The sequence below is a fragment of the Chamaea fasciata genome, unplaced genomic scaffold (assembly GCF_029207755.1).
Source record: "Chamaea fasciata isolate MVZ Bird 193981 ecotype frontalis unplaced genomic scaffold, bChaFas1.0.hap1 SCAF_4, whole genome shotgun sequence".
In the NCBI taxonomy this organism is placed as follows: Eukaryota; Metazoa; Chordata; class Aves; order Passeriformes; family Sylviidae; genus Chamaea; species Chamaea fasciata.
This window is the reverse complement of record NW_027094089.1, coordinates 71,224,952-71,248,371: the sequence shown is the minus strand read 5'-3', so window position 1 is coordinate 71,248,371 and position 23,420 is coordinate 71,224,952. Positions and strand designations below refer to the sequence as shown.

Here is a 23,420-nt window from a genome sequence, read left to right as displayed (position 1 = left end):
GAGTTACTACTATTACTGCTTGAAGGGTACAGAAAGATTTTAATGAGAACAAAGACTCTTAACAACACTCCATAAAATGATATCTGTATGAGGTTAGCCAAAATCCCCCTTGAAAGCTCACACTAGTGCGTAGTTAGCCTTGATTTCACCTGCTAATTCTGCATATAGCTGTCCTTGGTTGACTCTGCAGGGTGCTGTTTCCTCCTCTTGGCAGGCACTGTGCTTTGACCTGCCATAATTTTCAGGTGCCTAAACTACAAGCCTGACTTTTGTGCTGATATTTTTGCACCTTATTAAACAGTTTTGATTAAATTTTTTCTTCAGCACTGCTACCCATGAGAGAGGAGTTGCATTAAATTGCCCCCAGGGTTTACAAAACACACAGGCTAGCACTGCATTATCTGGCACATTCTTCTGCACAGGTGTCCCAGCCCTTACTTGAAGTGTAATTTTATTTAACACTACTCTAAATGTTGTTGTATGCAATTGGTAACAGCAGTACAATGGAATTGTTCAAGAGTCCCTATAATTTGCAATGCTGTGGTTAAACCATCCAGACAGACAGCTTGGTCTGAAAAAATGAGTAACCTCACAGGGCTGGAAGTGAGGATATTTCAAGGCTAATCCCAGCTCTTTAATTTAGCCAGAGCTTGTGGAAATACTTTGCTCGTGACTGACTCCATGTTACCATCTGTTTTGCATAGACGAATTTAATTGCAGAGATGTTCCAGGATTAACTAGCTGTAAAACTGTTCAACAGAGTGATAAAGTTATTTTCAGGCTAAAGTAACTTGAAAATGTGTCTAGTTGCTACATGATTCAGTTTCCTTCACTACTTTAAGCAGCCAGTACTTGAATATTTCAGGATGACACAAAGCATTTTCTTTTGTCCAGCTCCCACCTTTATAGTTGGAAGTGGCAGACAGTTGTGTTGTTTGTTACTTATGAGGTAAAATGCCTTATTGGAATGTCATAGATCACTCTAAAACTAGATGGGACATGCCAGTGTGTTCTAACATCTCTTCTCCCTCTGCCTGCAACATTTCGCCTTCTGCCCCCTAAGGTTAACACAGCTGGAAAAAGCCACTAAGAAAAGCAAGCATCACCCAGTGTGTTACGAAATGGTTACTCGGTGGTAAAAAGGCTGTTTGAACTCATCAGGAAGCTTCTGCTTGAAGGTTTCTGCATCTCTTTTGAGCAAAACCACTGTATTTTTTCCCACAGGGCCTAGCGGAATGAATCTTAAACTCTTCACCAATCCAGTCTAAGCTATAAAAAAAATTACAGAAAAAAATGTTATTATGCTGATATTTGTTGTTCATTCAAAGTACTAAGTTGTTTAATGAATGAAACCAACGGAACAGTGCAGGAAGAGTGCATTTGACAGTGCAGCTTCAGGCATTACATGAAATGCTGAAAGGCAGTGGTGCCACCTGGTGATATGATTTTAGTTGGAACTCTGAGAAGCGGTACAGGAATAGGATTTCCCTTATAAAAATGATGTTCTGTTAGCAGTTTTATTATCACTGTGGATGGATCTGAGGGGCTACCAGGGGATGTACCTGGACAAGGAACCTCACACTGGAGTTTGTTTTGGCTGCAGCTCAGCTGGGTCAGTTTTCTCCAGATCCCAGGGACCAGAATTGTGAGGCAAATCTCCCAGAGCCAGGGGCTACTGCCATTAGATTGCTGTCAACAGGGGTGAGAGGGCTGTGAGGGCCACTGGACAGGCTGCCTTACTTTTATTTTTACATCAGTACTAGCAAGGCAGAGCAGGTGGACTTTTCCCTGCAGGCCTTTGCTGTTGCTCTTGGTAGATCGGCTCAGTACTGAGGGATCTTTAGAGAAAGATGTGTTAAAAAGTTTAACATGGCCTGACAGTTTAAATCCCGAGGGATTCCCTTTCCCTGCTCCCTGATGTGTTGTGAGGTGCAGTTGAAGTTGGCTGTGCAGGCAGGGTGCAGAAAGGGTTCTTGGGAGATAGAAAGCCAAGGTTTTCTGGAAGAGACAGCAGGCAGATCACAGGAGAAACAAAGAAACTGCTCTCAGGTTCCTTTTGCTGCTCTCAGTTCAGCAAGGATAGGGGTGTGAGAAGTCAGCATAGGCTTGCCTTGGTAACTTCTGTTACCAAGCTGTTGCAGCTGTCAGCAAGTCCAGAGGAGCCTGAAGGATGGAGCAGAGTCTGTCAGCACGAGATGTACCTCTGGGCACAGGAAGCCTTCTGTACTTCAAGAAAAATATCTTCCCTGCTGCTGTTTGGAGAACGTGCCTGCTACTACTTCACCATTTTCTCCTTCCATTCAAAGCTTTGGACCAACTTGCATCTCTCTCTGTCCTAAATACAGGCAGTGGCCACCACCAGCCTAATCCAGAGTTAACTCTATGTCTTGGCTTGAAAAGACAGGGGTCTGCTAAGGAAAGCAGGAGCCTCCCTTGAAACGGAAAATGTAACCCCCCTCTGTCTGAATTATTGTAACTTTGAAATTAAGGGGCTCTCAGGCAAAGATATGGGAACAGAAATAATAGTTCTTTACTAGGAAAATTAAATAAAAATGCAGTAGTTAAAAAACAAACAAACAAAACCCAAAAAACCCCAAAAACAAAAAAACCCCAAACAAAACCAAAACAAAACAAAAAAACCAAAACACTGGCCGAGTCAGAATACAGCCTGACACCCTGTTGATCAGAGTGTTGGTAGCAGTCTAATTAAATCGTGGCTGCAGTCCTCCTGGAGTGAGGGATGTGATTCTGTTGAAGCACTGATCCTGTAGAAGGGTGTAGTTTTCCTCTGAAGGCCCAGTGGTGATGCAGTGGGGTCCAGTCTTCCTCTGGGAATTCAGTGGAAAGGAGGCTGCTCTGGTGTTCTCAATCTCAGATTTTTATCCAGATAGGAATGCTTAGCTCCTCCTCCTGGGTGAGGCATCTCACAATGGAATGATGTAATTTTATCAGTCATGCAGTGAATCTCAATGGCCCATTAACAGCAGATATCCCCCGGAGAAGAGATAACAAACACCGCTCCACCTGATTTCAAGATGGTGATAGAATTCACATACTTTTGGTTACATCTTGCATCGCAGCGTAAGACACTCTGGAAAACCTGTTTTGCATCACACAAAGGCAGAATAGCAGGAGGGATGCACCACTTACTGCCTGAGTGGTTGCACTGACCTGAAGTCTGGCTCCCACCCCAGCTGAACACAAACCAGGCTTTGAGATTTACAGGACCCCACAGTGGTTATGTGAGAAGTGTAACTAGAGTGGTGAAGATCCAGCACCACCAAGGTGAAGGGTATCCTTTTTCCCTGTTTTAAAACAAAATCACTGCAATCATTCTCTGCAGAGCCTTCACTCCGTTGTACAGTGATGGGATCGACCTTGATCAAATCCTCATTTTTTTAACCTTCAAATGCATGCTTGAGGTCACTAATGTATGAATTCAGTGCAAGGTAATGTCATTATTCAGATCCACTTCTTCACACTTGTACCAAGCAAACAGGAGGATCTAGAAAAAGCAGCTACAAACCTTCTCTGCCTCTGCCTCTGCCTCTTTACAGAATACACCAGGGTAGAGCCCATGCCATGGGAGCTGGCAGGGTATTTTTAACAAGCTTTCCCTTCCCAGTGGCCTCCAAACCTCACTGCTACGGCCTTGATTTAAACACTAACAATGGATATGCAGGAGAAATCCAAATGTAGCCAAGATTAAATACTAAAACTGATGAGATTATTAAGTTAGCATTCTGTAGGATTTTAATAAAAGAACTCACCCTTTCTTTATGCTTTTAAACTTCAGATTTTTAGTGCTTTTTAGTGGAGTGCACTGAAGTTAGGGCCAAATATATCTTGCTTACAAAGTAACTTTGCAACAGTCTGAGAAGCTATTTTCCCAGCACATGTCATGTCCCAATGGACATCTATTTTAATGGGAGAAAGAGGAGTTAAGAGAGCCCTTCTCTGTATGGAGGGGCAAAATGAATTGGAAGAGATTTTCAGATACCACCATTGCAGCTGAGATGCTCCAGGGGCTGAGGATGGGTCTGTGCTGTCTGGCCAGTCATGGCAAACTTTACAAGGTTCATTTCTTATGCAATGGCTGCTGTTTCTAGAGGCAAACGTTTCCTGCCCCCCCCCCCCCCCCCCCAAACCGATATAGTTTTGGCCTTATACCAGACACATTAATTAAGTTCCTCTGGTCCTGTGCAAATTCCACTACAAAGGTGGAATTGTATTGCATCAGATGGATGCAATAAGCATATTTGTCCTGGGGTGATGCTTGTACCCCCAGTTTTCTGTTCTGTTTATGCTGGATATTAAGTTTTACACCTTTAAGACTGGTTTCCAGAGCAAAAGGGGGAAATGAAGAAGCGCAGATTTTGTTTTCAGAAACTGCTCTCACTCCTCTGCATTCTGCTACTGGACTGTGCTGTCTGCAATGGACAGCAGGAGAGAGAGCTCTCCTTTGCTTTTTAGTTAGTTTTTAGCTAGCTGAGGCAGAGAAGTTCCTGGGACTGTGGTTTTATGTTCCTTTTTATTGGAACTGCTTAAACCTGTTCTGGACTGAAAACCCAGAAGAACACCAGGAACTCGCACCTGTGGCCACTGGGGCCAAGGACAGCATTTTCCAGTGCTGGAGAGACTGAGAAGAGACTGGGAGAGCTGAGCTACAACCCACAGCAAGGACTTTCTCAATTCTGCCATCTCTCTTCAGAACGGTGAGAGGGTGTGTTAATATTATCCACTTTCTGTGCTTGTCAACACTTTGCTTGTTGAATAAACAGTTTTTTTCGCTTTTCCTCTAAGGAAGGTTTTCCTGAACCAGTTGGGGAAGCTGCTTGAATTAGCTTTCCAGAGGGACCCCAGCTGGAGGTCTCCTTCTAAGACTTGCCCTAAACCAGGACAATATTCACATCAGGAACCAAAATCACCATTAACCTTTGAATTATGAACATTATTCCCTTCCCACCACCACCACCAAAAAAAATGCTTTTCTAGACAAGAGAGTTGTATTGAATTCACTTCTTTTATTGCAGTGACATCCCCCTGGTACAAAGTATTAACTGCAATAATTACGTTAAAACATTAGAAAAGCATCTGTGTGGGACAGTTACAGTACAGTGTCAAATCTTACATCCTCAAACCACGTGGGCCATGACCCACTAACGGTCAAATCTTTTAAATTATTGTTAGGTTTTCTTTAAATATGTGATGTCAGAAAAAAGGCATATAAAAAGAATGTATGTAAAAGAAAACCTAGATACAAGTGAACAAATAAATAATTGATTTTCACCAGCTATTATTGTCTTTCTAAACCCATACAAAGGAACCTAATCTATAAGAAGGTATGAATTGCCATATGTAAGTGATTTTATTTTCCACATAATTAATGATGATTGGAACATAAGTAATTTTGGCATCAAAACCAAAGCAGGAGTCAGAGTGACTGCCACTAACTGACATCTGCTGCAGACAGTTACTATTAATTGTTCAAATTTAAGTGAGCAAATAATGTTGGAATTTGCCCTCATGCCTAGCATTAGTGGACTCCTGACAGTGCACGTGAAAAGCATTCTATGGTATTTCACAGACATGACCTTACCTATCCCCATTATGTATATTTAGATATACTTTTATATAATTTTATACACATATATGCATGTATACACACACTTCATTTGGTTTCTGTGTTGTGTTACAGATCACAAGCAATGGTTTCCTGAATGGGCAAATGAACCTTTTAAAATAAGTGTACCTGTGCATGTTTTGTTTTTGTATTTTTTTTTTAAGATAGCAGCACTAAGTCCATGCCATACTGTCCATCTGCTCAAAAGAATGTTACCCACAAAACAAGGAGAAATGTGGCAATGATTCCATATGCACGATGTGACAACCTTATCCCCTACAACACACTGTAAAACCTGTGATATAGGTAAGTTTGATCCACATCCTGTCACTTGAAAGGAAACATCACTTTGACCCCACACTGTCTGTCTTGTCTTACAATGTTTTATCATAACAAGCTGGGTTCATGCTGGCATCAGTTATCTCACACTTAGCAGCAAGACATGCACATTTGTTTTTCTTAGAAGTTTTTCAAAAGTGAAATGATTCCATAGTCTCAAATCCAATTGACAGAAACACCAAAAAAAAAAAAAAAAAAGAAAAGATTTTTAGCAGTTTACCAAGAACTTGAAAACAGTGTACACTGCACAGCGTATTTTGATCTTTAATCACAAGAAGTTGAAGCTCTACCTTGCCACACAATTATACTTTGTCCTTCAAAAGGAACAGTTACATTTCAATGTGATCCTGTATTTAGCAAAAAACAAAACAAAACAAACCCTCTCAAACAAACAAAAACAAAATACCTAACCAAACAAAAACAAAACAAAAAACCCCCAACCTTTTCTGTGCATCCTTAAATGAAAGTCACTCACCCACTGGCAAACTGATCCGGTAGCATGTCCAATGCTAATATCAAAAGCTTGTGAAATGTTTTTAGGCAATCCTTTCTACCAAAAAATATCAGGAATTTAAAAAACAGTTCACATTACTAACCTTTATACAAAGGCTCAAGTGAAATTTCTTCTGCAGGTGTTCATAGTAGACTAAATTATGAAGTTTCCAAAATATACAATGAAAGGGCACATAAGACTGGCAGTTTCTTTATTGAACATAGAAAATATATAAAGTGGATGTATGGAATAGATCAAAATTGCTAGACAATCAAACCTGAGTATTATTTAGTAAGACTAAATTCATTTTCTGACAACTGAATGAATTGACCTAAAAACATCTCCCCTAAGAACTTAGTGGTCCATTTAACCATTTGTTGAAAAATGCAAGAGAACTGCAGCTTTTACATTTCATACTGGATAGCACAATTCCACATAGGGTTTACTGTTTTCAGTAAACACATCACATTGCTTATATTATCCCCATTCAAGCCTTAAGTCGAGTTTTGTTTCAAAAGTAAGTTGAAAGTGACACTAAATTGTAAGAGGCCAAGAACTAGGACAGGTCTTTTATTTTCTTCCAATTTGTATTAAGATAAAAAGCCTCAGCCAGCAAGATGAGCTTGATGTCACAGCAGAGCTAAGACTCTGCCAAGACAGATAAAATTAGCTATCTCGACTACTGCCAAAGTAGTCCCATTGTCAGATTTGAGAAAAAGAACCCTCTCTACAGGAATAATTAGTTTTATTATAACTGTTACAAAACTTAGTGACAGTCATGTCAGGGATTCGCTTTAGTTCTACTGACCTGCCCCAATTCTCACCTTTAAATCTTACAGATGTAATAACAGAAAAAAACCAAACAAACCAAACCAAAACTACAACAACAACAACACCCCAAAAAACTTTCTGATGACAAAAAACATACAGTACTAAGAACTAATAGCTCAATGGAAGACTGAAAAGCAGCATTCATTTTTATTGTAATATGGAATAGACTACAAACTAAAGGAAGTCTGATCGAAACTTAGTTGAAGGCAGATTTTGACATTCTATATAATTTACAAAATAGGATGTATGGGTGAGATTTGGTTAATTTCAGAAGGCACCTCAAGGCTAAAAGGCTTTTATAAATCTATAATCCTTTCATTGGTCAAAAATACAACATTTTATTGCTGCTATTCAAATAGCAAACAAAAAGCTCATCTTGTTCTTCAGTCTAACAAGGAATCCTCCCCCATTAAGCAAGATTAAATTACAGAAAATATAGAATAAAACTGAAGATGTCACAACTTTAGAAATACAGTGACTTTCCTTGTGTGCTTTCAAGTCAGTGAAATAGTGAAAGAGTCACTTTTTGCCTTTGTGATGTTAATGAACTATAGACCATAGCAGTCACTCTCCCCTGGGCACTGCAGTACCATTTCATCACAGCTCTGCCATGTGCAACACTCTTAGGAATAGAAGGTGAGGACACTCTGATGATTCCCACGAACAAGGAGGATTGGTGGCAGATCTTTAGAGAGAACTTCCAGCCAGGCCATGTACAGTGCACTGGAAACTGCCCCTTTCCGTGCCACAGGTAAGCTCCTGCAAGCCACAAGGGAAACAACTTTAATTGAGCAGAAAAACCTGGCCAGGTACAAGTCAGATAAATATGTAATGTGTAATAAATATGACATTTTATTCTAGAAAGATCTAAATATTGAGTCACACTTCCTCATCTTTTTAATTTTACCCCCCCTCAGATTTCATGAGTTCAGTTTGTATCTGAAACATCACAGGCATTTAGATCTACTTCCCCCTTACTTTTGGCCTGTTAACACCATTTAAGACTCAGCCCGCTTCATGCAGAATCCTCCTCAGCTGAGGACATTTTCCTCATCTTTAACATTTTAAAATACAGCAATAAGAAACCTACAATCTGCGTCTTGCTTGTTCACACCAAAAGCAATTCCCCAAAAATCTGTGAGCAAGATAATGACTTAACTTTATCTAGAGAGATCCTCTAGAAAAGGAAATCAAAGGATGGACTTGAGAAAGAGGGGAATAACTGCAGGCAGGAGTAGAAAGAACGTGAGAATTCTGAGCTGCATGACAAATGTGGAGGTGATCAACTAAAGCAGCATAATCAAAAGCACAACACTAAAAAGGACACTTTTTTCTTCCGCAGAATAGTGGCTCCATGCCTCTAATAAATAAATAACATGAGCACTGAAATTTTGAATTATTTCTATACTTCAATGCCAAGGCAAAGTCTTGCTCCTGATCTATATTTACATTTATATTTCGAATTACAGCTCCATATCAATTCAGGTAACACCACAAATTCAAATAATTTACTTACATGACAATTATGTTAGCTGTACTTGAATGTTCTTTCAGCAACTCGTTTAACCTAATCTGTCGGTAAGTCTGTAAATAAAATGAAACTTGTTAGGAACAGCTTTTAAAAACTACAAAAAATTCTTAAAAAAAAAAAGGAAAAGAAAACCAGTACGACCAACTAGAATGAGTAATTAACAAAAAGCAGGTACTTCTACCTCAGTGTGGAAACTCATTCTCATTATCAAAAAGCCTGCGGTTATAAGGTTAGGAAAAAAGAAAGCAGCAAGTTAGAATATGCAAGTAAGGCAAGTGCTACCGTATTACAGGATGCCATTTATTTTCTCACGCAAAGAAACACCTGAGAGGAAATACTTTTGTGTCTCTATGGTGCACAATAGCTTGGGAAAGATGTCAAAACTTTAACTGCTCCTCTGCACCACAAAGCGATGTTCAGTTTTAGTGCTTTTTTTTTTAAATAAAGAAACAAAAACCATTAGATTGGTAAAAAAAAAAAAAAAAGGTCACTAACAGCTGGCTATAGGCTCAATGATTCTTAACTAACTGCTAACATGAAAGCAGTCTGGCCCCTCATAAGCAAATGTAGAACCTTTTTGCTTTTGTGAACCATCTAAGTGGTTTTAGATGCTATTTTTTACCTGCTATTCACAAAAACTGCCATGGAAGAGAGAATAACAGGAATTAACTCATTGTTATCACAACCGCAAATGCAGTAGGGAAAGGAAGTTTTAACTGATGTAACATACTAAAAGAAACAGAACCTTTGTTTTGTAAAGCTCAAGCTCATTATCTGTTATCCTCCATGGTTCATCCTCCTTCATTTTATCTGCAACTTCTTGTTCTTTATCATCCTCATGAAGTCGGAAGGGCTCTATCATTTTCTCAAAAGCTGCAATACTGGAAGGATTAAATGAATAAACATTAGAGCAGATATGAGTTTTTATGGCAAAAATTATTTTAATGGCACCAGAAATTAAATTTTACTGCTATGTAAAAATGAACTGGAGTTTTTACCCCTGCCTGTTGCACTTAGAACATCAAATCAGCTTTTTCAACATGCAGACATTGTGATTCAGCAAACAATTTGCCATACAATTAAAAGTTTTACTCAGTTCAGAAATTTACCTCTAATTTTAAAAGCTGAACAGAACTATCCTTAAAGAAGGGACGATAACTGGGAGCAGGTTTTCCAGAAGTAATTTTGAAGGAGGAAGAGTTTACATGCTACAGTAAGAACAAGCTACCAAGTCTCATGCCCTTGCTGTCAGGATTCTAGCTTTGATCTTTTTGTTTCTTTTATCTCTTTACAGTACAGTCCAGGAGCCACATTCAAATGAAAAAAACCACAAATACCTAACTTAGTCTTCCTTATGCACTTGTAAGAATATGAATACTTTGAATTTACCAGGACTTTAGAGCAAGAACTTCAAAATAAAACATTATGAAGATCAAGGAAGAATTCATTTTTGCGAGAAAAAATAATTCACGTTACCCTACTTTTTTACCTACATTCCCTCCAGGAAATACAAAGATGTTTTGTTTGTTATGTGGGTATCTACCCTTGGTCGTCTTTACTCTACAATGATTTCACCTTAATCAAAAGAAAGAAAACAAATGTGATCTGCTATTCTTTGGCCGAGCAAAAAGGAGATCTAATAATAACATTATTATACATCACAGCAACTGTTAAAAATTAGTCTTCCTCCACTGTGTTTCCAGCTGCTGTTAAGACCTAAATGGTATTTAGAAATACTTTGAATATATTGTGGGGATGTATTCACAGAGACAGAAAGAAAAATGCCGTCAGAAGAAATTATTCATGGATCACTTCTATTTAACAAACATAATTTCACATGATTCTAGGATCTCAACTGTGCTGCACAAAATGGGTGCTATTCCTTCAGAGTTTTATGCCTTTCACAGCAGCAGGCTCCTGGAAGCTGAATATCAAAGAGAACCAGGTGCCAGAAATATTTTGTTTTACTTTATCTTACCTTTTTTTAATATTTACTTACTTTTTTTTAATATTTTTCTCAATGTATTCTATACATTTAAAATAATATTTAAAAAGGTATAAAAGAACTCATATTAACTTCAGCATTTAGCAAAGTTCTAAAATAATGCTTCTCAATCTCCATGGCATATCAAGACTTTGAGATAAATGCATGCCCATATAAAAGATATTTTTGCAACTTCAGCATACTCAAGAAGGCCTGAAGGGAAAGCAGGACAATGGCAAAGGAGGATATTTTTCGATCGTACACATTCTGTTCTAAATTTGAGCTGAAGGCCATCTACGATTAATGCTTTTTTGAACTTGAAAGTAGGAAATATCACATGTATGATCATGACTGTGTACATTAAAAGTCCAAGCAAGTTAGAATAGGAGAAGAAAAAAAACCCAAAACAAAACTCCAAATCAGGCTATTTCAAGACCAAGCTTTGTTACACTAAACTAAGATTTCATGAGATTCAGATAATTTAAGTTTTGGTGAACATCTCTCGTACTAAAGAAGATTGCTCCAGACAATTAAGTTTTTTTTAAATTTCATTTTTCTGAATTTAGTATTACTACTTAGGGCCATAGAGTCAAAAAATACAGATTTTTATATTCTTGGACATGGGAGTTATTGTTAATTATTTTCCCATATTTATGTGAAACACTGAGTAACACAGAAAATTCTATACCGTAAGATATGTAGGAAAGAATGAAGCGTTTTCAGTTAAAGACATCAGAAATTCAATGAATGAACAAGATGTGTTTTGAGACTTACTTTTCTTTCTTTGGCTTAGTATTAATATCCCCAAGGACCATAATATCTGAGAAGTCTATCCGAAATTTGCTAAGCAAAGTAGCCATCCTGCATCAGAAAAACAAGCCTTTAGACATGACTGTAGTTATAATTATTTCACAGGTTAAACAGACAGATGTTTGGTAATACAAAATACTGGTTTAAGAAACAGAAGAAAGGCATCCTAAATGTAACAAAAACAACAATCAAACTAACTTGGCAAACGACTATAAATCAAAAACACGCTTTGGAAAAAAATTCCAAACAGTTTTATTGCTTTAAAATCAGAGAAGAGCTCTCTCTTGAAGATAGTATCCGAAGATACTTGAAAATAGTGTCATAATATTGCAGAAAAATTAGTTTGAGTTAACTCATCCAAAAACAATCTGGGGGAAGCTAAATCTTTTTTTGAGAAAGGCAACAGCATGTCACACCTCCAGGAAAGAACAACTGAAATAAGTTAAGTAGGAAGAGAAAGTAATCCAATGTGTAACAATGTATTAGCATTTGAAATGGAATTTTTAAGGCAAACTTACGCTCTTCTGTCATGATCAATCCTGTTTATTTTTCCACCAATGAACACCCTGATCTTGCAGTCCTTCCACTTTTTCTTGGTTGTGATAAGGTAAGGAATCAAGAGTGTCAAACCTGTGTTTTGAATTTGAGACAGATTAAAAATCACCCTTCATTAAATAGTACACATTTTATATGAACCGACTAACATATATCCATTAACAACTAATCCAGAATTAGTCCAATACTTTTTTAATCAACACTTAAACCTTTTTAAATTATAAAGCACATTACCTCCATCATCAAAGAGCCACCAGACATCAATATTGCTCTTGCCTTGTTTCTTCTGGAACTGAGAACTGGCATCAAGAAGTCTTTGGTCAGCCAAGTTTAAAGGAGAGGATGAGCTCTTTGAATCTGGAAAAAATATATGGTGAAATTTGTAAGTGTTTTGCCTTATCACTTCAAAAATCATCAAATGCAACTCTTCAGTATTTTGTGATATATCTACTTTTAAATTAAGAATTTTCCTTTACACCACCCAATCCAAATCCAAATTTTTATTCACTGGATATAAACTGAACCGCCTGTATTTAGGGTATCTAGAGACTCATAATTTTAGCAGTTAAAGTAATTTAGCAGCCATCTGAGAAATAAAGGACGTGTGAGGTCTTTACACAGACATTTACCTGGACAATTTAATTAACTTTGCTCCAGAGCTTTAGGCTATGCAATCTCCCTCTTGCAAACAACAGAATTTCCCTAAAGATAAGTAGGTAACTGATTTTACAAGTAAATGTTATGTCCTAAGCAATTATTTCCTTAAATGTAGTTTTCTTTAAGCAGGTGGTGAAATTAAAAGCTATTTATGCCTATTGGGCCCTTTTGCAAAAAGTACTGTTTTGCATAACAAAGTTTTTTGATTTACTGAGAACAAGACAATATTAGCATTTTCAGTTAGAATAATAAAGATAATTTTTTTTCAACTGCAGGGAAAAAACCCTAACCTCTTTCCCTTAATTAAAACCTCAGTCTGAGCAAGAGCCAGGAGTCTGACATTCATTTCTATCCTTATTTTATAAGGATTTTTTTAAATTTAGAGCACATCTGTGACTGATTTACATTATTATACTATTTTGTTGCATACTGGGACTTCTTCCAAACTGCTATTTTGTGCTTCAAGATATAATTGCACTTTCCATTATTAAAACACAAAAGCTTCTAGCTGCTGAAATCATGAAGAAAATGTCAAAATAGTTCACACTAACTGTAGCTAAGGCAAAAATACCTGATTAACTCAAGTCTGAAATAAATGAGGAAGTGCAAACTCCTCAGGTAATTTCTCAAAATGCTGATTTGCAGGACTACTTTGCATTATTTCAACATGTTCACCTCACTGAGTAGCTGTACTAAGTCTTAATTTTCAGGATATTGAACTATTTCCAAATAACAGAGCAACAACCATGACTTTGGAAGATACACTGAATAAACTGAGAGCACTTCCACTACACCTTCAGATGGTATTTCCTGAACCAAGCAAGGACCCAGACAGACCCTCAGACACAGAACTGAGAAAGCAGAAAGGTACTGAACACATTTCAAATGCCACTTTAATAGAAGACTTTTTTGATTCCAACACTAATGCAAATCCTTTCTCAGTAGAAACTTCTTCACGGAATTTCCACAATGTTGCCTTTTTTCACAGTCTACTCCCTAAGGATGAAGTGCATTCTAAAGCAGAAATGAAGAAACAAATAAACTTTGCATGGTTGGTATATTCCTCTCTGGTACTTAGGTGTAGAAAAGGAAAACTGAAATCAACAATGTGAAAGAATGATTTAACACAAAAAGATGGAAAATGCCTGCCTTTATTCAACAGTGGTTGTGCTGGAGTCTTTCCATCCTCATCCTCTTCTGGAAGGTTTTTAAAGACATAAAATAAAAAGGTTAATTTCCTTTGTGATATTACTGAACACAATACAAATGTAAATGAAAAAAAAAAAGAAAATAAAGATGTGAAATGAAGCATTTTTTTTTGCACAGAGAAAAGTGCACAAATGCAGTCTCCAAATCCTAAAATTCATCTGTACTTCAAAAAAATTATGTATACCTCCACTACCCATCTAACTATTAAGGCTTTTGCTTTGTAAGAAAAGAAGTTGTTTATTGTCGTGTCAAAGTATCTTGAATGATTTGTATCTGTTAATATGCACATAATATTCTAGTCTGAGATGAACAAACCTCCATAAATTTACTAGCCTTCCAAACACTCGTAACATGCAAATGTGGGGCACAACCCTCAAGCATTGTTTACTGTCTCTCACACTCAGTAACAAAATAATCCATTTTAAGTCATTGCCTACTGCCTGGTTTACTTAGGGGACTAGAAACAAATACTTGGTTTATATACTGGTAAGATCTGAACCAAAGTACCTAAGAAATTAGACATCAATTCTATAAAAGCATAACACTTCTATTCCACAGACAAAAAAAAAGTCCCCTAAATAATCTCTGGGCAAAGAGAGAGAGGAACTGAGGAGGAGTGAGAGAGAGAGAGAGAGAGAGAGAGAGAGAGTGAAAATTCAAGGTTCATCACTAACTAGCAGTTACCTTTGCGTGGAGTGGGAGCTCTTTCACTGGATGACGGAGCAAAAGCTATGGAAGTGTCTGTCTCAGATTTCTTGCTATAATCCACTTTTACTATGACTTCCTTGGGGCAGGGAGACTTCTCTTGGGATGACAGCAAATCTTTGTGAAAGCAAAAAAACTATTAGAAACCACTGAATTGTTACAAAGAGTATCAACACAAGAATGTGACTATACTGAGTCAGTTTAATATTAATTACATGTTACTGTAACTGTTACACCACCACAAAGAGAGAAGGAGGGGAGAAAATCAACATAAAAGTATTCTGCAAACTTCTTCAGAGGACAAAGAGGCTCCTCCTCTGAGGAGAGCTGTCATTTTCTGTTACTTTCCCAGGTTGTGGTTGTTGACTGCATGCCCAGAGTCTAAAAAACAGAGCTAGGTAACACGGTGGAACTATATCTAGAAGAGGAAAAAAAAATCACTTGGTGAAATGCTTTTTTCTGCTTTTAACTCCGAGAGGAAGATGAGCCTTAGCCATGGCACAGACCAAGTGTGTCTGTCTCACTGCCAAGCCTTTTCCCCAGGTTTGGCTTCTGTGGAGCAGCTGTCAGAGCCAGTGGGTACCAAGATCCTTAGGACACCTTGATGTTACATTCCCAGTTTTCTCAGCAACATTGTTTCCACACTCCAGGATCACTCCTTGCCATTTCTCATGTTCCTCTGCCCTGACGGCATATGGTGACAGGCTCCCTGACTCTCTCCAAATACTGTAAGACTCATCCTTTCCAGTGAAGGAACCTCCTCTTTCAGGGGGTTGCCCCACTTCGTGTCATTTCTTCTCAAGGTAGCAGCATTGTATGGAGCAAGCCACAAACAAATCACACATTATCAAATAAGCACAGCTGCACCAAAGCTCACAAGCTTGGAATTTAACTAAAATCACACCATTCCACTTAAGAACAGTGCTCAGAAAGCATAACCAAGTCTTTTATATAGGAAACCTTTCCAAATTTGAGGCAGACTACTCAGAATCCCTAAATTAGTCTGTGAAGGGGCTGGCAACTCACACCAAACTCAATGGCTTTCTGCACAGTGCAGTATTTGTTGTGCTTTTCACCATTTCTGGGCTTGAGCCCCAACTGTTTGATGTCAACTTCCCAGCATCATTAATCAGTTTCAGGAAAGCAGAAGATATCCTGGAAGAAGCTGTATACAATTTGCAAATACAAAATGGTGAAACACAGAAAACCCAAGTTCTGCTGCTGACCATGGGTTACTATCTTAAAGTTCAGACCTACTAATTTCACTGAATTTTGCTGCATCACAATAGTGATGTTCTGTTGATTTTTTACTAAGCTTTAGTATTCTCAGAATGCAGTTTTAAAAGGTAATTAGAACAGCAAATTCATCACATGGAACAAAGTAAGTCATACCTTGGCCCTGAAGGTGAGAAATGTCCAGGCCCTCCTTGAGTCGAATGACAACTACACCATACTGAACATCAAAGGCATCACTAAACAAAAAGGACAAAAATAAAGTATTTCACAGCTTTTTCTTTTACAAATGAAAAATGCACGCTCCCTGAACATATTCCAGTGATTAAGCACTGCCATTGGAAGTCCCAAATTATAAATTTGCTTTAGAATGTCAGTTTCAATTGCAACATTGACTGAACATCATTTTAGGAAAAATATTTAGAAAGGATACCTGTCCCTTCCCCTCCCTCTTTCCACCACGTAAACAGTGATTAAATAAAATCAACCTGAATAGGTCACTCAAGTTCTGCATAGATAGTAAGATACACCAAGAAATACAGATTTTTTTTTTTATCTCCATCCATCAAAAAAGAGATTTGAGTAGATCTTCTTGATCTGAGAACTAAAGATTTCTGGCATCCTTCCAAAACGTTTGGGTATTAAAACCACCTAAGATGATGTAATTTAATATAAAATTAGCTGCAAGTTAGCTATAATGGGACTAGTGCCTAGTCCCATTGCATCTAATAAAGTTGAAACTCACTTCAATCAAAAATAGAGGCAGAACTTCATTACCATAGAACAAAGCAAAGACCCTGAATAAACTGAGTAAAAGTGGAGTAAAATTAGTAACAACCCCACCCTCAAAATATAAGACAAGAAAAAGTTGAACTTAACCATATCATACAGTTTGCATTAGTCATTAATCACCATCCTTTACAGATAAATAACTTGTTCATTACAAACAACCATAAATCAGAGAACTCCCTCCCACATAATTTCCACAGACAGAAATTTCTCAGGATTTCACTAAACACTTCCCTTCAGAAGTATTAGGACTTGATTAGAAATGTTTGAAGTATCAACGTATTCTATAATAAGTGCAAGAAAAATTGAGGCTGATTTAAGATTTGTTCTGTCTATTAGTGAACATTTTAATTTCATTATTTAATGTGTTAGATTTGTAGAGATTAGATGTGTTTCTATTGTGTGCTTCAGAAACTTTTAGTCTTCCAGAAATATATTTGACCTGCAGTTATTACCTCCTGAGGTTTCTTTACGGATGTGGAGAACCACATGACTTGCTGACCTTGACAGATACTCCTGCAAAAGCCATCCCAAAATAAAATACGAAAAAAAGAAAAGCTAACCAACGTGTTCCCTTATTTTTCATTGTATTTGGTGCCCCTGCTATTCTCTTTAAGACCTGCGTGAGAAGACTTTTTTCTGTCCTTTTCTAATGCCTGCCTGTAAAGCCTAAGGCCCCATCCTCTCTCTCTTCTAAAAGTACAGAAAATGAGAAATATAAAGCACAAAAGAAAGTGCTGGGTTAACCAGCACTTCAGCTGAAGACAAAAACCTCCGTGTAAGTAAAATAAGCTTTTTTTTTCCCAAAAGTGTTTGGGTAGCAGCACAAGTTACTCTATTAAATTTTTCAGCCACAACTGGTCTGCCTTCCAGTATTATCAAGTTACTCTAGGATTTCCTTTCTCTTCTCCCTTCTGTATTAGCCTGGGTGTCAGCGTAATGTATCTTGAAAGTATTTCTCCTTTTAGCTAGAGGAGTAGCTCTCAAACCCCAGACCTCTGCCATACCTCTTTTTAGAAACAGAAAGTTATTATAGAGATATCTAATCTGCTTAAACTATAAAGACTTACTTATTACTTTCCACATCAGAAAAATCCCAAGGTATTGAAGACTGTTGAATGGAAAATCTAGGTCCACTTGAAAGAGACTTCATGTAACTAAGATCTTTCTTACTACCAAACACATTGAAATGGAATACAGCAGCTAAGGCTTATTATTTTCTACTTACTGGAATAAATTGATATAGGTTTCAACATCTCTCATATCACTTTGTCTCCAGTTTTTCTTAAATCCAACAACAAGGGTGTTAGGTCTCATTCTACCCAAACCAGCAGCCTAAGAAGAACAAGAAGTATTTTATAAAACAACATGTTACTGACACAACTAAAGGTTCTGTTTTCTGCTTAAGAGAATAATAAAGTACTTTTCATCAAAGTTTTAAAGATAATTTTGCAAAAGGAATGTATTTCAAAGTATAAAGCCCTTTCTGATTTTGATGTGCACCTTGAGCACTTCAAATTTTTTTTTTAAAGAATACCTGCATTAGGTATTGTCCTCCATCCCTCAAATCCTCTGCATGCACTGGTGCATAGAAAGCTTTCATCTTGTTTTTAATTAGCCATCGCTGATATTTAGCCAAATCAGTTGACAGTTCCTTCATGGCTTGCCTCCGAGGACCCTTTCAAAAAAAGGAAATAATAAGAGGGGAGGGAGCAAGAATTAGGAATATAAGTAATGGGAGTAAAAAAGCCCCTCCCAATGTTTTAATGTCACTGCTAGAAACATATTAACACTCAGAGAACCTCAAAACATGCTTGCACATTATCAAAAACAGTCCAAACCACAAAATAACAGGCATTGTCAGCAGCAAAAACAGATTTTTCTTTTTTCCATTTTTAGGGAGAGGGTTGCTCAAACTTTACCAATTTTGTTTCTGCAAGAGCACAACCCGCTTCCCCAGGGGGTGGCAAAAGCTTGTCCTCCAAAGCATTAACATGGTTTTAAAAGAAAAGGACTTTGTAAAGAAATATACACAGATACAGGATGACTTAATATTACACTTCATGGAGTATTTGCATCCTGCAGTCAAAGTCACCTCCTCTTTAAATACTTCCTTTATGTTATTTCTTTTGGGATGAAGTTTTTGTGCTCCTCCTAGACATCAAAATGCAGAACACAGGACAAGGTACAATCGAGAACACACAGTAGCCCAGTTTTTGCAGAAGGACACAGACTCGACCAAATGGTCAAAGCTACTGAAGAATAAGGTAGTGCCACCTTTCCCGGAGTATCCGTATGTGGACTGCATTAACCTGATTTGCTCTAATCTGTTCACTAGATCAGAAGCAAGTCATACTTCGTAAGTGTAATAAATTTAAACACATTTAAGAGTAATCCATGTTTTCATTCAAAGTCTTTCAGGTGTGTCACCAGCACCCTCAGCTTGGTGTCAACTGCAAATCTGTGGCCCTGCTCTCCCTGTCTGTGTCACTTATGAAGGTATTGAAGAGCCCCAGTGCCAGGACACAGCTCTGAGGGAGACCTCTCATCACCAGCCTCCAGCTGGACATGGAACCACTGACCACAACTCTCCGGCTACATCCATCCACTGAATCCTACACCCTTCCAACCCAGGTCTCTTCAATTTGGAGATGTCAATGTCATGTGGGACTTTGCAGAAGGCCTTGCAGAAGTCTGGGTAGGTGACATGTGTCAGTCCTGGATTACATCTCTTAGTCACACACTGGTTAAATGTTCTTAGTGATGTGACAGAAGTTTGGCCTTAAGACATGAAGGAAAACTATACAATTCCAATATGGTAAAACGCATTTACCAAAGTTTATCAGAGATGCCACAGCCTCTCTGTAGCTAAATGCAAGGTTTGGTACAGGTATGACAGCCATCCTACATATCAATCAACAAAACTCATGACAAGTAGATTCTGAAGAAAAGTTACTCGAAAATTGCTTCTTTCCCACCATCACAAAACCACTCTTCAGGTTTACCACAGAAGACACTAACTAGTAAGAACTGTTAAAATTATGTCCTCGCAGAACCACCCCCACACAACACCCTCTGCAAAAACATCCTCACTTGATATTCTGACAAAAACACGCAGGGATACTTAGTGAAGTATCAGGAGCTGGTCAGAAAGGGAAGAGGAAACACCTGACAATTAAATTATTTTGATAACTGAAGGAATAAAAAGTTACTTGGAAGGCTGAAAGCAATTTTTAGCTATTGGCTAAACTGATACTGACTTCTCTGCTCAAGAAGGTTTCTTTTCTCCCAGGCTTTTTAAGAACTTCTCAAGGCAATCAATCTCCCAATGTTTACTTCAATTAGAAGTAAAAGTTCCTTCAGCATTTAAGCATCAAATTATCAAAGGCACTGATTTTTTACTAATTATCCCCTGTAGTACACATAACTGGAATAGTGATGACCCATACATTAGCAAAACTTACCAGTAAATCTCTTTGCATTCATTTAATGTGTAAGGGTGCTTTCATAAAAAAAAAAGAAAACCCAAACAAATAAACGAACCAAAACTTAAACATGAGCCAGAAACAAAGTCAAACAGGTTAAAAAAACCAAACCAAACCCCAAAGCAGAGAGAAGAAAAACACCACCAAGGTAACTTTATAAAGTAAAGACAGAATAAACTTACCATATGTACATGGCCACAGATCATCAAGCCCACATTCTTGGTGAAAGCATGGACAAGGTGTAGCAAAGCTGGACGTGCATTTGGAGCACCTGTCATAATTAAGCACTGAGGTCTAGAATTAGGAGGGAAAAAAGAAGATTGGAATTGGAATTTATCTGGAGTTCTGGGGCTTTTTTATTAACAGAAATGTTTCTTCCAAATATTAGCCATAGCAACACATTCCTCAGTGCAAATTTACAACATATTTACACTACAAATGTAATAACCTCATCCACTTCTATAACACGATGTTAAATTAAGAAAAGATTGTTACCCAACTGTCAGCAGATCTATGACTAATTGCGTAAAAATTCAGTAATCCCAGTAAATCTGAAAATCTACACATTTAAAAAGTTCAAGAACAGATTTCAGACAAGACTAGGTCAGAGGGATTAAGTTTTTCTTCCCCACTGGTAAGTCACATCTCTTGCATTGTGTAGCTTAGATTCTTCTGTGTCCAGCAGAAATACTGGAATTATATGCTCATTTTAATATTACTTTCCTTCAGAAGGCAGAGCCAACCTAGTGCAAGTAAGTCAAACCTTTAACTCACTTTTAGAAGAGCAACTGTCCAAACTTCAGAACTCATTACAGGTGATTATTTTTCATAGTCATCATACTTAACACGTTATATCATACAAATCCCCTAAAGTAATCTCTTTCTATCTCTTTAGCTGCTCCATTTCACTTTCATGGATGTTTTGTTCAAAACTGTTGCTGCTAAGTTTTTCATGACCTTGGAGGATAGCACCTGTACTAAGAATCCCAGTCAATCTGTAATTCCATTTACTTGGATGAATCATAGGAAATGAACAGGAACTTAATGGAAATCTTGACAGCAAACCTTGTGACAGCAACTTAGCGAACACAGAATTTCCTGTGTTTAAGTGCTACCTGAAGTTTTTCACGTGATCTTCCACTCCTGAGAGCCGAATGGAATGCTGCAGTGCATTCAGGTATGTCAAGGCTTGAGTTGAGGATCCCCAGTTCACATCTATTGTAAGATTTGAGGTTCAAATGCGTTATTTACAGTTGTCCGTAGTAAAACCACATGATCACAAAATGAATGCTGTATACTGACTACACCCACAATTTTAAGCTACACCTTGCTACATTTTATACAATACTAGTCAACAAAACCTACAGTTTAACAGACAATTATATTTAAAGATAACATTTCTGTAGAAGTTTTAGCAAAAACATTAAGGAAGGGAGTAACTGACATTTTTATCTCCACATTCCAAAGACCACAACAACTTCAGAGCTGAAAGAATAACACTTAAAGAAAAAATACTGTGCTGAATTATTTTATACCACAGCAAAGAAAAAACTGAATCTCAAAAGACTGCCTAAACAAAGTCAGATACTTTCAGTGGAAAACTGCTAGATTAAGCAGATCCCAGATTATTATTTTTATGAGGAATATGAAGACCATCACCATCTTGTTGCTCCCATACACATCTCTTGATAGCACGAATGAATTTACCGTTTTTCATATGCACCTTTTCCTCCAATTCTTACTCAGACATTTATGCCTAACTGGCATCTTCATAATTTGGGAGGAGGGGGAACAGCAGTGACTATGCAGGCAAAATTCCATTTAATTAAAACTAAAAAGCCTGAAACAGAAATTTGATCTAGTGGTCCAAACAGAAAGTAGTTGCTTGGATTTTTTCCCTGCCAAGGCCATCATCTCTTCCCTTCCTTCCCCCCTCCACAACCAAAAGAAGCCCCGATACATACCTGGTTTTTTGTAAGTGACATAGATGTAAAGCCCAAGGACTATGACATAGGTTAGAAGTGCTGCCCACCAATTAATGACAAACATTACAATGCAGCACAGAATAGCTCCAACAAGAGAAATCCACATATTGTAGTATTTGAAAGCAGGGCGCCAGCCTAGTCAAAATAAAATTTTGGAGGGTAGGAAAAAAAGAGAGAAAACTAGTTTAGACAACACTACAAGAGAAGCAAGGCACTGCACTTCTATTCCTTCTCTGGTATTCTGCATCCATTACGTGTGAATGTCTGAATTTCAGTGACATGTACAATGCAGACTGGTACATTTGTGCTTTCCATTTTCCAACACCTTTCAAATGAATTAGCATCCTTCTCACACAGATAAGTAAATGCTCCTAATTTTGCCCCTCAAAAGCACAGCTCAGAAGAGAAGTTCAAGGATGTTTGTGTATGTCTACTGAATCAGGCTCCAGGAACTTTTGGCAATAACTTTGCATGACATTTGATTTTTCGTTTCAAAGATAGTAAAGCATAAATCATCATCTCATACCTCAGTTTCTTACATACTGGTATTTTTAGTTGTTCATTTTAACTGTTTACACAGAAATTCCCACTACATGAAAAGGAAAAGGACAGGTATATCTAAACAGAACTTGGGTACATCAAAGTACTGGACTGCCAGTGTCTTACATTTTTTGCCACAAGTTTATCCAGAATCAAGTACACACATGCACACCTCCATAAACACATCCAAGATTAACAAGTGTATTAAATACAGTTACTAAAGTTAGAACTGTTGTGCAAACTATTATACCTATGCTCTGAGAAGAAAAAAAATAAATCTACCAGTTCAGTAACTTCAGAAGCTTTTAAGGAGTTATTCCAGTACAACTGCATGTGGACAGGGTATAATGTACACCTGTTCTGCAGGTACCAGGTTTTGGCTTATTCCTGTAGTTTAACCAACCTTCCAAACTAAAGACTATAAAAATGTAGCAGTAACACCAGCAATATGTGTTTCTTCTGGACTGGAAGATAAAACAAATTAAGAGAAACTGAAGACAGCAAAAGGGTGGATTGCCAGCACCAGCTACTGAATTATCAAGGAAACTTTCTTCCCAGGTTTCTGAATAAACTCTGAATTATCTTGTGTTCCCTTAGCAAAGACAACAAAATTAGTAGCCCCCAAGCCCAACTGTATCACCCAGTTCTCAA

At 37.6% G+C, this 23,420-nt stretch overlaps 1 protein-coding gene across 3 annotated transcripts in view; it reads right to left on the bottom strand.

Moving 5' to 3' along the window:
• Nucleotides 1-5,004: 5,004 nt before the first annotated feature.
• SLC12A2 (solute carrier family 12 member 2) overlaps nucleotides 5,005-23,420 on the bottom strand; it is a 54,334-nt gene continuing 35,918 nt past the window's right edge. For 2 of the 3 annotated variants that reach the window (XM_066181929.1, XM_066181931.1), the window contains exons 14-27: nucleotides 22,209-22,364; nucleotides 21,360-21,459; nucleotides 20,427-20,538; nucleotides 18,297-18,437; nucleotides 17,988-18,094; nucleotides 16,130-16,209; nucleotides 14,717-14,854; nucleotides 13,973-14,020; nucleotides 12,401-12,523; nucleotides 12,130-12,241; nucleotides 11,576-11,662; nucleotides 9,563-9,698; nucleotides 8,803-8,870; nucleotides 5,005-8,045 (exon numbers count right to left, since the gene is read on the bottom strand). In XM_066181929.1, coding sequence (XP_066038026.1) covers nucleotides 7,910-8,045; nucleotides 8,803-8,870; nucleotides 9,563-9,698; nucleotides 11,576-11,662; nucleotides 12,130-12,241; nucleotides 12,401-12,523; nucleotides 13,973-14,020; nucleotides 14,717-14,854; nucleotides 16,130-16,209; nucleotides 17,988-18,094; nucleotides 18,297-18,437; nucleotides 20,427-20,538; nucleotides 21,360-21,459; nucleotides 22,209-22,364 — 1,544 coding nt within the window. In that variant the 3' untranslated portion in view covers nucleotides 5,005-7,909. The remainder of the gene's footprint in view (nucleotides 8,046-8,802; nucleotides 8,871-9,562; nucleotides 9,699-11,575; nucleotides 11,663-12,129; nucleotides 12,242-12,400; nucleotides 12,524-13,972; nucleotides 14,021-14,716; nucleotides 14,855-16,129; nucleotides 16,210-17,987; nucleotides 18,095-18,296; nucleotides 18,438-20,426; nucleotides 20,539-21,359; nucleotides 21,460-22,208; nucleotides 22,365-23,420) is intronic. The other variant, XM_066181930.1, reaches the window with a different exon arrangement.